The following is a 16,840-nucleotide window of genomic DNA, read 5'->3' on the forward strand; positions in this document are numbered from 1 at the left end:
TTTGTCATGTCCAACCCAGGGGCTATGGAGGGAGAAAACCAATTCATTTACTTACTATGTCCAAGATGAATGGACCCATTCCCCCTGCTCATAACCACATCTCTGTTGACATTACAGGGGTCTACAATGGAAGAACGCAAGGAAAATCACCTTGACTATGAGTAAGTAATAGCGACTAGGAAAGGCCGTGGCCACGCACCAGGTGGGAGGCAGGTCTGCCGCTCATACCTTCTCCAATCTTCCCGTCACTTCTCCCTTCTTCCCTCCACCCATCTCTGAATCACTCCACCTCACTACAGGAAGTGGTAACTATTGTAAATTCTTCCATACACGCCAGCTCTCCCAAGACAGTACTTCATTTTCCAATACCATGTTTTGTGCCACCCAAAATAAGACCCCTGGGTCATGCTACTCTATTCCTAGTTAACTCTAAAGACAATGAACTAGAAAAAGTTTAGTGTGAGCCTCCCTTGACCTCCTAAAGTTATCCTCTCATTCACGATTTTTTTTTCAAAACTGATGTTTGTCCTCTCGAATGATGTCCCTGAAATATAAGATGCACTCACTGAAATGGCCCTCCAATCTCAAACATCATAATCGGAAAGTCAAAGAGAAATGGAATCAAGGAGGGAAAGATTGAAGCCCTATTATGGGAGTAGAAGCTTCGGTCTCTGAATAAAGCTAGACTAACTCAGAAGTGATGGAGCAGGTGCCTAGATAAAAATAGTCAATAAAAGTGTATTGCATAAGCATGTTTTGAGAACAATTTAGGAAAAGGTTGCCATGGGAAACAGTTCTCTCCAGTACAGGGCTATTTAAGGAAGTAAAGATTCTCTTGAAATCAGACTGCAGATGCATCGTTCTCTCGAGATGTCCCGTGATGGGTTGAGAATCATTGAAACATTGTAGAGTGTGATTAAGATGTATGAGTTTCCAAGAAATGAAAATGGGAAAGTGTGCTCCGAGGAAGAACAGAGGGGATGAGCCACCTATCTCCTGGAGCGCCCAGTTGGCTCAGAGAACTTTGCTCTTGAGATAACCAGCCCTTGTTCATTTGGGGGGCTGAGCCTACAGGTCAGAAAAAATGGAAATCTTGAGATTGGCCCAATCAAAGAAGAACATTATCAGTTTGAACATGGACCTCGAAAGGGATATGCAGAGAATAGATGAAGCCAACCAGGAGCTTCTTCTCAAAATACAAGAAAAAGAAAGTGAAGTCCAGAGGTGAGTCTTATGGTTCATGAAGGAAGTTCCCAGCCGGAAATACGTGGGGGTGGAGGGAAAGAAATCAAACCTCAACTTACCTCCTTGCTCTAGAGAACTCTGCCACGTGTAGCAAACAACTCCCCCTCATTCTGACAGATCTCCGTAGGAAGGACCCTCAAACCCAGCAAGCTTGAAAATATATTTACTTTACAACCCAGGCAGAGCTTACCTTGAGTTGAACACTGAAGTGTTTGGCCTGGGAATAAAGCAGATTTTTCTTTAGCTTGTAAATAATCTGATTCTATGAGTCTGAGAAAGATGCGTTGCCAACTAGAGATGCACATGGAGACATCGAAGTGATCTGACGCCAAACACCTGAGTTTTATCACTTCTGAAACTGTCCCTCATGGGTCCTCATGGATTGTCCTTGCATCATCCAGGCTGGAACATGAGATCACCCAGACTGGAGACCCTGCAGAAGACGAGGAATGGGAAAAGGAAAACTACACAGTGATGGAAAGAGAACAAGCGCTGCAGGAGCTGGAGGAAGAAACAGCCAGACTGGTAAGCACACTACTAGGGAAGCGACCCCATGGGCTTCCTTCTGGCCTCCCCATAGAGCACAACTTCCCCTCCCCCACCACAACAAAGCTAATCTTTCTTTAATCTTAATCTGATAATAAAGTTAATTTAACCCAACATAGCTGAAATATCATTTCAATATAAAATCAATCTAAACATACAACTAACATGTTTTATTCTTTTAAAAATGTTTTTTTAGATTATAATTACATCATTCCCCTCTTCCCTGGCCTCCATTCAAACCGTCCCATGTACCCCTACACTGCTCTATTTCAAATTTGTGGCCTCTTTTTTCACTAATTGTTGTTACATTCATATCTACATATACATATAAATTATGCACATTCCTAAATACTTCCTCAGTCTGTAGTGTTCTTGCGTGTGTGTTTTCAGGGCTGACAGTTTGGTGCTGGATGACTAATTTGTGTGTTCTTTCCTGGGAGAGACTACTTCTCTCACTCATTATTTCTTAGTTGTGTGTACTATTGTGTGGGGTTGAGGTCCTCATTGACATGAGCATGTCTATTCCTGGCATCCCTGTTCGAGTCATGTTTGGTATTCATGTTGGTGAGACTTGACGGAAGTAGCCTCTGACATTTCTGGGAGACACAATCTCACAGAAAATCCCCCATTCCTCCGGCTATTACAAATTTTCCTCCAGCAAGATCCCTGAGCCTTCAGTGTAGGTGTTGTACTGAGGACACAGCAGATGGGACTAGAATCAAATTTCTGCATTTCAGCCAGGTGTAGTTTTCTGTAATGGACTCTGTCAGTTGCAAAGAGATGTTTTCTTGATGAGGAGTGAGAGCTGCATTTGTCTGTGGATATAAAGACAAACAATAGTTCGTGAGTAAATAGTGTTTGCTTTCCTCTACCACCCACTTCACTAGCCCTGAGAGGTTGGGTAGGTCTCAGTACCTGGCATTATTTCCTCCTTGTTGAGCAGGTCTTAGGCCCAATTACAGAGCTGTTGGTCACCACTACAGTATGAATGCCACTACTATACCCTTAGGGTTATCACGCCATACTCATTGCTATTGTGATTCAAGGTGGCATCGCTGGGTAGAATTGTTGGCTGCCTCTCTCATTTGGAAGCTTCCATAATGGCTTCTGACACCGTGAAACCTAGTTCTTGGGGAGGAGGCTTTTAAGCTGATCTTTTTGCATACAAAGACTATGACCATGCATGGGAGGGAATTGGAAAGAGCAGGGTTTCTTGGACAACATTCAGTACTGGAAACATTAAGTAACTGTATGCTGCTGATTAGTTCAACTGTGATTTGATTTCAAGATCAACTTACATTGTACCAATAAGTTCAAACTTCTGTAAGAAAATACCTTTATGAAACAGGCATATCAACTGAATTAAAGCAAATGATGTTATTTTGATCCGAACTGACACTCTGGTCCTTTTGCTCTCTAGGAGAGGAAGAATGAGACTCTGGTCCACAGTATTTCAGAACTTCAGAGAAAGGTAGGGCCAGGCTCCACAGCATCCTCATTCCCTAAAGGGCAAGAGAAGGAAAGTAAACTGGGAAAGAGCCCGTTTGACATGGATCCCACTCTCTGACACACTTCCCTCAGGCTAAGGCTCGTGTCAAAAAAGCCATGAAAATTCTCTGCAAGTGTGGAGCAGAAGGAGTAGTGGATGGACTGTTTAATGATCTCAGTAGTTCTCCATTCTATCACAAGAAAATTGATTCCAGTAGACACTCTGTTGAAGTACCTAGCCAAAACCTTTACAGGAAGTTAATTGTACCTTCCTAGCATACCCACAACTACCCTTAATCTCCAAGGATTTACTCTCCCAGTCCCTTCACACTGCAGAGAACTTAACACTAGTGTCCACTCTGGTCCACTCTGCAACCCTGAGTAGACCACACTGAATTGGGGCTTGGAAGAAGTGCTTGCCTACCATGACTAAGTCACAAGACTAGTAAAAAGGCACAGATAGAACACAGATGTTTCCATAGGACACCAAGTATTTCCTATCTCCCAAGGGTCATCTCCTTGAAGCTTTTGTATAGCCATAACTCAACCGACCAAGAGATACTTTTTCTCTCTGATATCATTATTATTGTTATTACTATTATTATTATTAAACATCATAATCATTATTTATGTTTGTATCTTAAGTGTGTTTTTTATTTGAAACTAGCTTACAAGAAAATCGCAAAAGATAGTCAGGTGTGAACAAGGTGATCTGGAAAGAACCCCAGAAGAGTCCAAGGTAAGTGCTAAAGCAGTTTGAGAGTGGGTTCGTATGGCATGGCCAGCGAACAGTCGTCAAGCTGAGCACGATCATCAGAGTAGCTGAACATTCATTCTTTAGACTTTGGCCTGTATCAGACTTGACATAGCCAGACACTGAGGCGCTCTCTCTCTCTCTCTCTCTCTCTCTCTCTCTCTCTCTCTCTCTCTCTCTCTCTCTCTCTCTTCCCCACCCCCTTATTCAAGAATTTCTCTCTTCAGCAAATTTTATTCTCCTTTCTTTTGGGAAGGACAGAGCACCCATGAGTACAAATTCTGGGGGGAGCAGAATTCCCCCGTTTATTCCCTGTCTCCAGCACTCAGTCTGGTGTGTGTAATTAGGCTGTCACATCATGCTCTCACAGTATAGGTTGAGGAACAAATGAGATTGTGTGTATAAAATCTTCTTTCCTCTTCTTTTCTCTTTGCGTTATACGGATGCTCACAGAGTCATCTAACAATTGAGGTTGTTACTTAAAAGTCTGGTTGAAGTTACATAAAAATTTAATAAAAGCAGACCTGGGATCTGTATGTCTATGGAATGTCAAATAAATTATATTTATTGATTTCAATCAAAAAAAAGGATGTATTGGTTTAGTCCCTAAAGTATTTAAGGGTCTATATTTTCTAAACATACTATAAATGTGTAGCATTTCCATATAAATATTGGATCTAAAGACCCAAACCCAACTACAATGTATCTAATCAAAAGTGCAAGAGTTAAAGACAGTCTTTTGGAACTGACAAAGCAGACGATATTCTCCCTTGACATTTTCTCCAGAATTAACTCTTTATCCTAATCCAAATTCCCTATACATTCAAAAAATTAAACATTTGAAGCTTCTGAAGACCCTGATAGAAGCAGAGAATGGCATATGTGGAATTCTTGTTCCATCTTCTGCTGCCCAGCTTGGTACTGGGGTCCACATACACAGACAGTCCAAAGCCGGCAAGTGAACCTGACTGATTATACTCCAGTACTGAACATCTGGAAAGAATGGAATGGTGGGTCTGAGGCTACATTGGAAAGAAGATGGAGATTAGACCAGAAATGGTTATCAAGACCTTGACTATGCTTGCCACATAAGCAGTCAGTTTTCTCCCAAGGTCTCTTCTTTTGCAGAACAGAGTTCACTATAGGCAACCCAGACATAATCAATAATAAACACATTGGGTCTGGCTGTAGTGACTGTCAGCATCTCAGCCTTTGTGATGCTGGCCCTCTCTGCTGTGGAATGGCATTGGCCCTGTGAACCATCTGCTCTGTGGCATTCCAGAGTGATTACCGCATGACACAGCATCTCTTTTACTTCTCTTCCTCCGGCATGTCAGGAATCGGGCCAGCCACTTAAGAAGATATCTGCTCCCAAGCCTGATGACTCACACCATGGGCCTGCAAGAATAGCTCTTAGAACATCTGGATGACTAGCCTTGATGTAATTAATTGAATGGAGGACTAACTGCAGAGAGCAGATGTCAAATCATGGCATCTAGACAGGAGAGGAAGAAGAGAGCTGAATAGAGAAGTGTGGTATTTCTGCTCTGCCTCCAACATACACCCAAACTGCAATTCCTCCTCTCCATCTGCTCCCTGCTTCCGAAAACCACCAGAAGAGCTGAAATGGCCTCAGGAAAATCAGTTCCCTTGCTTCTTATTTCACTCCTAAGCCATAAACCACCCATTTTCCATATCAGGAGAAAAATGTCCTTTTAGATCACAAATGAGACTTTGTCTTTACACTTCAAGCCCTCCCCTGAGTTCACATTGCAATTACAATGAAGATCCAAACTTCATCTACTAGCTCCAGGGTCCTGTAGTATATCCTAGGCAAATCCTTCTAGAAACTATGGCTGTGGTTCTCAACCTTCTTAATGCTGCAAACCTTCAATATCTCCTGTTGTGGTGACCTTCAACCATAAAATTATTTTCATTACAACTTCACAACTGTAATTTTGCTACTGCTAAGAGTCATAATGTAGGGCTGGAGAGATGGCTCAACGGTTAAGAGCACTGAATGCTCTTCCAGAGGTCCTGAGTTCAAATCCCAGCAACCTCATCGTGACTCACAACCATCTGTAATGAGATCTGATGCCCTCATCTGGAGTGTCTGAAAATAGCTACAGTGTACTCACATATAATAAACAAACAAACAAGCATTTTCAGCAAATGGTGCTGGTTCAACTGAGGTCAACATGTAGAAGAATGCAGATCGATCCATGCTTATCACCCTGTACAAAGCTTAAGTCCAAGTGGATCAAGGCCCTCCACATCAAACCAGACACACTCAAACTAATAGAAGAAAAACTAGGGAAGCATCTGGAACACATGGGCACTGGAAAAAATTTCCTGAACAAAACACCAATGGCTTATGCTCTAAGATCAAGAATCGACAAATGGGATCTCATAAAACTGCAAAGCTTCTGTAAGGCAAAGGACACTGTGGCTAGGACAAAACGACAACCAACAGATTGGAAAAAGATCTTTACCAATCCTACAACAGATAGAGGCCTTATATCCAAAATATACAAAGAACTCAAGAAGTTAGACCCAGGGAGACAAATAACCCTATTAAAAAATGGGGTTCTCAGAGCTAAACAAAGAATTCACAGCTGAGGAATGCGAATGGCTGAGAAACACCTAAAAGAAATGTTCAACATCTTTAGTCATCAGGGAAATGCAAATCAAAACAACCCTGAGATTTCACCTCACACCAGTGAGAATGGCTAAGATCAAAAACTCAGGTGACAGCAGATGCTGGCGAGGATGCGGAGAAAGAGGAACACTCCTCCATTGTTGGTGGGATTGCAGACTGGTACAACCATTCTGAAATCAGTCTGGAGGTTCCTCAGAAAATTGGACACTGAACTGCCTGAGGATCCAGCTATACCTCTCTTGGGCATATACCCAAAAGATGCCCCAACATATAAAAAAGACACGTGCTCCACTATGTTCATCGCAGCCTTATTTATAATAGCCAGAAGCTGGAAAGAACCCAGATGCCCTCCAACAGAGGAATGGATACAGAAAATGTGGTACATCTACACAATGGAATATTACTCAGCTATCAAAAACAATGACTTTATGAAATTCGTAGGCAAATGGTCAGAACTGGAAAATATCATCCTGAGTGAGGTAACCCAATCACAGAAAAACACACATGGTATGCACTCATTGATAAGTGGCTATTAGCTCAAATGCTTGAATTACCCTAGATGCCTAGAACAAATGAAACTCATGACGGATGATCAAAATGTGAATGCTTCACTCCTTCTTTAAAAGGGGAACAAGAATACCCTTGGCAGGGAATAGGGAGGCAAAGATTAAAACAGACACAGAAGGAACACCCATTCAGAGCCTGCCCCACATGTGGCCCATACATATACAGCCATCCAATTAGACAAGATGGATGAAGCAAAGAAGTGCAGGCCAACAGGAGCCAGATGTAGATCTCTCCCGAGAGACACAGCCAGAATACAGCAAACACAGAGGCGTATGCCAGCAGCAAACCACTGAATTGAGAATAGGACCCCCGTTGAAGGAATCAGAGAAAGAACTGGAAGAACCTGAAGGGGCTTGAGACCCCATATGTACAACAATGCCAAGCAACCAGAGCTTCCAGGGACTAAGCCACTACCTAAAGACTATACATGGACTGACCCTGGACTCTGACCTCATAGGTAGCAATGAATATCCTAGTAAGAGCACCAGTGAAGGGGAAGCCCTGGGTCCTTAAGACTGAACCCCAGTGAACTAGATTGTTGGGGGAGGGCGGCAGGGGGGGAGGATGGGGAGGAACACCCATAAAGAAGGGGAGGGGAGGATGTTTGTCCGAAACCGGAAAGGGAATAACACTAAATGTATATAAGAAATACTCAAGTTAATAAAAAAAAAAAATAAAATAAACAAATAAATAAATAAATAAATAAGAGTCATAATGTAAATATCTGATGTGCAGATGGTCTTAGGTGAGTCCTGTGAAAGGGTCATTCAACACCCCCAAAGGGGTCTCGACCCACAGGTTGAGAATCTCTGATTCTGTTTTGATTGCCTTTTTTGCACAGACCACTGTTATATTTACTTTTTGTTATGTCCACAACTATAATGAAATCTAATGAAGGCAAAGGGCTCACCAATCCTTGCTTTTCCATGGGGATGGGGTGGGGTGGGGGAGAGGGGGGAGAGGGAGGAGAGGGAAAGGGAGAGGGAGGGAGAGAAAGAGGGAGAGGGAGAAAGAGAGAGAGAGAGAGAGAGAGAGAGAGAGAGAGAGAGAGAGAGAGAATTAGTTTAGTATAGTGGCCAATATAAAATAGTGTTTTTCCAAATGGTTAAGGAAATAAAAATAGGAAACAAAAAAATATAGTGAGGAATAAAATTCTGAACAAAACTTCTGGATCAAACTAACAACAGAGCAAATTCTAGATCAGGCAGGCCTACACAGAAAAACTCTGTTGTGGGGTAGGAAGAAGAAGGAAAGGAAAAAGCCAAGTTCTTCAAGACTATAATTTTCTAGAAAAATAGCTTAAGAGCTATGTATTTGATGTGAAATGTAATAGACCAAGGCTTGACGTAGAGAATCTGTTCAGCTGCAAAGCTCTAGATGCTGTGAGGCCCCAGTCAGCTGTGAGCTGATGTGTCAAGAGCTAAGCACTGAGATGGCGCCCCTGTCTGGGGCACTTTCATCTGCTGGTCCTTTCTTTTCAACAGGTTAAATTGCAACTGTTAGAGTCTTCCTGTGCAGACCAAGAAAAGGAGCTTGGCAAGGTGAGAACGTCTTCCGGAGAAGGGAAGCATAACCTTCCATCAACCTAATACGTCCAGACTCAGGACCATCCTGGGACTAACTGGTGGTTTAAAGACAAAAACAACAATAAACACAATTCCTAGATTTTTTTTCTGCTGAACATTTTACAGGACACATCCTAACATCTGTGTCTACCACATGCTGGTATCTGTTCCTTTTCCAAATTCCCCTAAGTAATTCCAATTTAGACTATATAATATATGATTTATTTGTTCTCAAAAACGAAATGAATTTATACATGCAGCAAAACTTTACACTGTGGGTCTGGAAATGGGGGTGGAACATATGGACTTCTGCTCTTACAGCAATAAACTGAGATAGCTTTAAGACTCAACTTTGGTTTCCCAGATAATGGAAGACTATGTGTTCGTGTCTCAGCTCTGTGAAGATCAAGCTCTCTGCATAAAGGTACAGGCTCTCTGGCAAGGGACAGCAGAGGGACAATTAAGGGACAGAATGAAATGTGCCCAGGTTGCCCAAGGGATACCACCTAGGAAAAAACTCAATATGGTACTAGGGCAACACTGTATGGTCATCAGTTACCAGCTCATACTACCCTAGTATACATTGAGCCTTTGTAACTGATCTACTATCTAGGTACCACTGCTCTTAAATTAATAATGAGCATGTCTGTATGTGTGAGCACATCTGTGTGTCTGAGCACATCTGTATGTCTGAGCAATTTCTCTTGGGAACTGACTCCTACTGATGAGTAAGAGAGACAAGGTGGTGGTTTGAGAGGATGTAGTCGTGGGAAGACCAAGCATCCGTTCTACATAATCTAGTGAAATGTGTTTGCATGTTTTAACATCCTATCATAAAGTATCCAAACAGTAACTAGGGCTCCATTTGATTCTCTTTAAAGAAGTACCAGGAAGCTTTGAAGAGGATAGAAGAAGAACTAGAGACCGGGTACCTTGAAAGAGAAGTGTGAGCATCGACAAGGGAACATCCTGTGTGGTGGTTAACCCCTCTTGGCTGAGTCGGCATGAACTCTGCCCAAGTCCCCTCTGAAGCTGAATAAGCCCCTTCTTTTGTGATCTGGTTTTAATCAGGGTCTTAAAAGTCTATAGAAACACATCTGCCTTCATAACTTTAGCACATAGCTACATTATAAGAGCACAAACATGAATTTTTAAAAGTGGTGCTGTCTGAAATCCTTGATAAGAGGAGTGTTCCTTACTGTTCACAGGATGACCTAACATTGTCACCATCCTCATGTCTTCTAAATATGTGAGATTCCAACCATGATACAGGCACGAAATGCACCCTGGAGAGACTTGAGAACTGTGAACTCTACTGAGCTATGAACATTAAAAAGTTAAAATGATGAATTTCTTGCAAACAGGTGTGCTCTCCTCAGATGGAAACAGTACAGAACCAAAACAAGGAGCCACACCTCCATCACTTGCCATTCTTTGTGAGCTAGTGTTACTGAGTATGTGTTTCTGTTTATTAGATATTTAGAGAGACTTTGGCTCAATGATAAGAAATCAAAACTTCATAGTCTTCTAAGTAGGCCACTTACAAATGACAATGTAGACACAGGTCCTAGGGATAGAATTCCTTGTTCCTGAAGGACACTCTTGGGTCTTTTTAGATGCTTGCTTAACATTACATTAGTTTTTCACTGTGTTGAAGAGTGGTATTGTCTAGTAAAACATAATAATAGGAAGGCAGTATCCACAGGTGACTGACTTCTGGGTTCTGGAAGAGGGATAAGGTAGTCAAGAAGCTGAGCTTCTGTTTGAACTATATTTAAACAGCTGTATGTAATGGCTATGCTGTTAGATAACGAAGCTTTTAAATAATCATCCTATACATTATGAAGAGTTGAAAACTTTGTCCAATCTCTTTTGTGGCTTCTCTTCCTCCTAGATCAAAAGTCTTAAGCATGGATTCTGAGAGAGAAAAGACTGTAAGCCTAAATGAGAAGGTAAGATCCCATTCCTTCCTCTACATGCCTTCTCATGCCAAGGGGATTTCCAGGAACCCTAAGTCACCCAGTGGATGCCTGGTTTGCTCACTGAACTTTCCAAATATTTCCCCAAGATGGCAAAGGAGCGGTTTTCTCTCAAACTTTCACCCACACAACTGACAGATTCTCCAAAGCTAACCTAAGACCTACGAGAAATCCAAATGAAAGCAGAAAGGAGCACTATTTGGGGATATGCTGCATATAGGGGGAAGATATAGCACATGCCCTTTCTCCCCTGTAATCACAAAAAACTTTTCTGTTCTTCCCAACACAGTCTTGAATCTTCTATAACACGCGGCACCAGGTATCTGCTGCCCTCGTGTAGCTAGAGTTGTTCTGTAAGTTAAAGCAGAGAAAGCCATATTTTTTTATGCCACACTTCAGTGTCTGTCCATGGTTAGGCAAAGGTCTGAAGTGGCAGAACTTTTGGAAAGAAGGTACCAGTCCACTCAGCAACAGGCACGCTGGGCTACACCGGCCTACGACCAAGGTTGACAGTCACCAGAGTTGTCATGTCATCAATATAAATGTTTCTTTTCATCTCAGAAACAAGAGCCCATCTCTTTCTATAAGGGGAAACACCAGATGTTAACTAGGGTCCTGGGATGGGCCAGGTGTTTGCTTCTGTTGGCCCATGCTCACATAATCTGTATAAGTCATTCTTGTCCCCAACATCACACATGCCACTCAGCAAGTAAGACACCTGAAATTTGCTAGATCTGACATTCTAGAACCAAGCTTAGCCTGCTGCACCATGCACTCTCAGAGGCTCATCATGAGTTCTCTCTTAGCAGTAACCTGAGAAAACTAGCTTTTTTCCCCCAAAGACTATTATAGTCCCATGGGGGTCCAGTGGACAGTGATGTTCAAGTCCTTCACACAGGAAAGGCTTTCTGGGCTCTGAACACCTGCCATGTTCTCCAGCCACCTCGGGCCACAGTCATGGGATACATTCCTTTCTGTTGGCTTCAAAATGTGGTCATAACTTCTCTTGCTCTTAACTTCCAAGGACGTTTGTTATAAAGGCGATAGAATAGATGAGAACCCATTTCGGAAGAGATACATTAAAAAAATTCAGACAGCCTCATTTGGAGATTGTTTTAGTCCTTCTGAAACTTCTTGCTTAGGAGGCCACATTTGGAGGATCCCCGTGAACTGGTAAGTTCCTGTTGGCAAAGTAGAAAGTGAATGAACAGGTTAGAGAGCTAGGCCTGGTTTGTAGGCCACATACCAGGTATATTATCACCTATTAATAACTATCTTCCTCTACCTTAGTTTCTCTCTCTCTCTCTCTCTCTCTCTCTCTCTCTCTGTGTGTGTGTGTGTGTGTGTGTGTGTGTGTGTGTGTGTGTGTGTGTGTGTGTGTGTGTGTGTGTGTGTGTGTGAAACCAAGTCTGGAAAAATGATTCAACTGCTAAGAGTGCTTGTTGCTCTTACAAGAGGACCCAAGTTCAGTTCTCAGTACCCAAGTCATTCAGCTCACAACCACCTTGAACTCCACCCTAAGGGATTTGACACCCTCTCTGGCCTCCATGAGCACCCAAACCTGTGTATACATATCCACCCAGAGACACAAACCAGTTTCAGAACAAATAAAATGAATCTTTACAAAGCAATTTTCATCTTTAAAAATCACATCTGTTTGTACATATGTCAAGAAATCTCAAGGTTTATATGAACATAACATTCAACTGATGATCCACTAGTGTTATCTTCCAGAAATTGTTTATTTACTATTGGTGTTTCTTCCAGGATGGTTTCATCAGCAATGGGGCATTGAGGTTCAGTAAAAGGTAAGCAATATCTTTTTCCTGTAAATTTCCTGAAAAGCTAAGAAGCCAGGAGCCAGACTTAGCCATTCTGTCAGAAAGCAAAATCTAGCCAAGGGCTGGGCAGTGGTGGCATATGGCTCTAATGCCAGCACTTGGGAGCAGAGGCAAGCAGATTTCTGAGTCCAGAGACAGCCTAGTCTATAGAGAGTTCCAAGACAGCCAGGGCTACACAGAAACCCTGTCTCAAAAAACAAAACAAAACAAAACAAAAAATCTAGATAAGAATACACACACACACACACACACACACACACACACACACACACACACACCAGCAGACTGTGTCACTGATGAATATCTCAGTTCTAATGACCTGACTTCTGACTCAAAGACAAGTGATAAACTCAGCTTCCCAGTGTCAGAAGTTAGCCACTCAGCAGTTGTGAGGAACAGAAAGCTCGGTTCCCACAAGAATGTGGCCACTCCCACATTTCTTCCTTTTCTCAGTTTGAAGTAGCCTGATGCATAGAGTTCCCCAGTGGCAATGATAGACAGGAAGTGGGGAGGGGTCAGACCCCCTAGATGCAGGTGTACGACATCTAACAGCAGGCGTAGCAAAACAGAAAACATTTGTGGAAAGAAATCTCTAATAGCATCCAGCATGCAACAGTTTTTTAACTCTTTAAATGAACAGGGATTCAAGATTTGAACGTCTGAGAACATAATGGTCCGGAGGGGAACAATGGGACAGCAAGAACAATTAGTATTCATGACGGCCCCCCACAGGCAAGAAAAGGTCAAATTGGGTTCCATACAATCTGCTTACATGGGCCTAAAGAGATAATATCTAAAGTGGTATCAAATTCGGTTTAGAAAGAGCTCCATCGGGACAGTTAAAATTATTGGGACTTAAAAGTCAACCCAATTATCTGAAAATTTTGGTTAAAAAAACACCCTTTAATAGCACATACATGAAATACTACCTGTTCCCATATCCTTACGTAGAACACTCCCAAAACAATGAGCAGAGTGCTCCCAGAGCCCAAGGGCTTTTCCTCTAATCCATAACACCAGTGTCCAGTAGGACTCACTCTGACAGCTACCACGTTTTATTTCTTAGAATTAGCCATTACATCCTGTCCACACTCCAGTACATGCATTAGGGGAAACTTATAAGGACTTTGCAGATATTTAGTAAACCTGCACAGCATTTAAGCAAAAAAAAAATGAGAGCATCTTTCTAGACTTACTTTTGTTTTTTTGTTTGGCATTTTTGAGACAGGGGTTCGCTATCTTGGTCTCCTACTCATGACCCCGCTGCCTCAGCTTCCCAGGTGCTGCAGTTATAGGCATGTGTACCACGCTTTACCTCAGCACTGATTCTAATCAAATAAAGGTGAACAAACAAGATCTTCATAAAATTAAGAAACTTTTTTCTCTGATACCTGAGAACTGGGGGACCATTTTAAAGTTGGAAGAGTATAGAACATTGCACACGATAGAAAGGGATCTTTTTCCATAATATATAGTTTCTGTAAGTCAACAAACACAAACCACATAATAGGTAAATGGCCAAGAGGAAGGAAACATGTGAGACCAACCAGCCTGTGAACACATGTTCAACTTCAGTATTCACCAAGGAAATGCGAGATGAGACCAGATGAGTTCTTGTTCTGTAATTGTTTAATGGACAGAGTCTTAAGCATCTGGTAAGATCATATTGGAGGAGATGTGGGCCTACAGAAATCCGTACAAAGATGCAACTAACTACTTTGGAAAATAATTGCTCAAAAATAAATAAATGAGGGAGCAAAATGAAGTTCCTTGGTGGGGAGTGGAAATAAAACAGGGTCTCCTGGAAAGAATGACTAAGTGGCGGGAACAGTTACGGGCTGACTGGAGTACGAAGACCTCAGAGGAGCCCAAGCCTGAGATTCTGTTCTGTTCCAAGTTTTCTAAGCCCTGATTAACCATTTTTTGTGGTTTCTCTTGCAGGATTTTTCGCTCCCTCTTGTTCTCCACGCTGTTTTTCATCAGACTGCTGGGGTACCTGATCTTCCATTTAAGTTTTATAAATCCCGACCTCCTGGTCAATGCACTACCCAAGATTCTGAGCAGGGACGTCTTGTGGAAGCTGCGATGTTTCCTCTTTCCATCTCTCACACTTGAGACAGAAGACATGTTACCCCACTGATCCCAAGCTGTACCTGAGGGCAGTGGGAGGCAGGAGGGACACAGGCTCACAAATGGGAGGTAGCAAAATCTGTGGAGGGAAGAGGTTTGCCTCAGTGTTTCCCTTGAGCTTTGCCTACTTAGTGACTGTCTGTCTCCATGTCACTTTTCCAAGATTAACCTTGCCCAGTAAAGAACTCTGTCAAAAGTTTCCGGATGGATGAGTACAATGAATGGTACATGGTGGAGAACAAACATGGTCAATTTGGGAGTTCTCTAGATGCTTTGTAAAGCTAGAACTGACCAGGGAGTTCCATTAATCTCCAGAATCTGACGACTAGGGTCCCTGAAATGCACAAGATTCTCTACTCCTTATAGCAGAACTATATGAAAATCGAAAGTAGTGTCGACTAACCTGCCATGTGTACATCCATTAGCAGGCTATGTCACTTACATGTCACATCACACACTAGGAGACTAAGGCAGAAAAATCATGAGCTCAAGACCAGGAGAGGCAATATAAGATCTTCTCTTAATAATAATAGTAATAATAATAATAGCCAAGATTTATGAGCATAAGAGATTATACTAGGGTGGAAGAAGCCTCAAAATATTGTCAGGGTGACATCTCTATTTCTTTTTTTCTTTTTTTTTTTTTAATTCTTTTTTTTCAGAGCTGGGGACCGAACCCAGGGCCTTGCGCTTGCTAGGCAAGTGCTCTACCACTGAGCTAAATCCCCAACCCCTGACATCTCTATTTCTTTCTCCCTGGTCATCGCCCTAACTAAAGTTCAAGATGACTGTCACTACCGTAAAGTCCATACCACCCAATTAGGAATCTCAGCAGAATGAACAGTCTTTGCCAATAACTCTAATAGCAGAGCCCACTGAACAGAGACTGGCCCATCTAATGTAAACCACCTAACCCTATCTTACAATCCCTGTGGCCAACAGGACATACTTTTCAATTGCCTGAGGCATGTGTCAAACTCATTGATAGGGAATGGAAGAGGTAAAAAGGAGAAGAGGAGCAGGGAATTGGCTCAATGGATAAGAGCATTTTTCTGTGGAAGAATAAGGACCTAAGTTCAAATCCCGAGCCCCCATGTTAAAAAAAAAAAAAAAAAGTCAACCATGCCTGTAAGTCCAACACTAAAGAAAGACTGGCCAATCCTCACTGGCCAAGCAGTTTAACCACAGGAACAGGCATCGGATTCAATGTGACCCTGCCTGAAGGAAATAGATTAATAGAGCAGGACATTGGATTCCCTTCACTGCCCTCCACCAGTGCCTGTGTGCACTCACAGACACACACACAGGAAAAATAGTCAAGGGGACCAGCCCAGCTAGGTCGCATACAGTTTCCCACAGAAAGAGAGTCTGTGTTTCCAGAAATGGGGAGAGGAATGCTTGACAAACAAAAGCAGATATCGCCTTAATCGTTCAACTCTAGCAATTAAACCTCTAAAGCCGGAGCCCTGTCTTCCCACAAACAAAATTTATAAGTCCTCAAGATCGTAGACTAAGATACTGAAAATCCCTACAGACAGGTCGGGATAAGGCTCGTGTCGTTAATCAGGGGTCTAGACTACACGCAACTGCTATAAACCACTTTTGAAGCTCAGAGCAGCCTACATATGGCCGCAGTATTTATTTTTCCCAAACCGCCAAAGCTCCTAAGTGTCTTATTACCGGATGTGTTCAGACCCTGCACACCCACTCACCCTGCCCTGAGGTGCTCCCTCCTTCCTACTGTCTGAACCCCTGACAGCGCTGACATTCAAGGTAAGAACGTGAGCTAGCTCAGTTCACTGCTATTGCTCCATGAAACCACACGATGTCACTGTTGAGAAGTGAGCTCATGTAAGGCGCCCGGATCGTTTATTAAACACGCCGGCTCATAGAAAGCAATGCTACTGATAAACGAGCCAAGGAGAGAAGTCAGGCAGGCCTGTTCTAGAAAGTTTAGAAGTAGCTCAAGACCCATTCACTTGCGTGCTCGGAAGAGGCAGGTGAGGCCATCTCTCAGGGGACTGACTGCACAGACAAGGGGGCAGCTTCCTCAGGGCCTCGAGGAC

At 42.6% G+C, this 16,840-nt stretch overlaps 1 protein-coding gene across 2 annotated transcripts; it reads left to right on the forward strand.

The window, feature by feature from the left end:
• Positions 1-862: 862 nt before the first annotated feature.
• Tmco5a (transmembrane and coiled-coil domains 5A) lies at positions 863-14,974 on the forward strand. 2 transcript variants are annotated; one of them, XM_032903909.1, is made up of 10 exons: positions 863-1,224; positions 1,647-1,770; positions 3,212-3,262; positions 3,947-4,018; positions 8,744-8,800; positions 9,189-9,248; positions 9,706-9,770; positions 10,719-10,776; positions 12,571-12,611; positions 14,586-14,974. In XM_032903909.1, exons 1-10 carry the CDS (start codon positions 1,085-1,087, stop codon positions 14,782-14,784), a joined length of 867 nt encoding a protein of 288 aa, XP_032759800.1. In that variant the 5' UTR covers positions 863-1,084; the 3' UTR covers positions 14,785-14,974. The 2 variants fall into 2 exon arrangements, with proteins under 2 accessions (XP_032759800.1, XP_032759801.1); XM_032903910.1 differs by lacking the exon at positions 3,212-3,262.
• Positions 14,975-16,840: the final 1,866 nt, after the last annotated feature.

This window comes from Rattus rattus, chromosome 5, assembly GCF_011064425.1.
Source record: "Rattus rattus isolate New Zealand chromosome 5, Rrattus_CSIRO_v1, whole genome shotgun sequence".
NCBI lineage: Eukaryota > Metazoa > Chordata > Mammalia > Rodentia > Muridae > Rattus > Rattus rattus.

Coding starts and splice junctions, on each gene's coding strand:
- Tmco5a (XM_032903909.1), top strand. CDS start 1,085: ATGGAAATCTTGAGATTGGCCCAATCAAAGAAGAACATTATCAGTTTG. Junction 10,777..12,570: donor CTGTAAGCCTAAATGAGAAG/GTAAGATCCCAT, acceptor TGTTTCTTCCAG/GATGGTTTCATCAGCAATGG. Junction 12,612..14,585: donor GCATTGAGGTTCAGTAAAAG/GTAAGCAATATC, acceptor TTTCTCTTGCAG/GATTTTTCGCTCCCTCTTGT.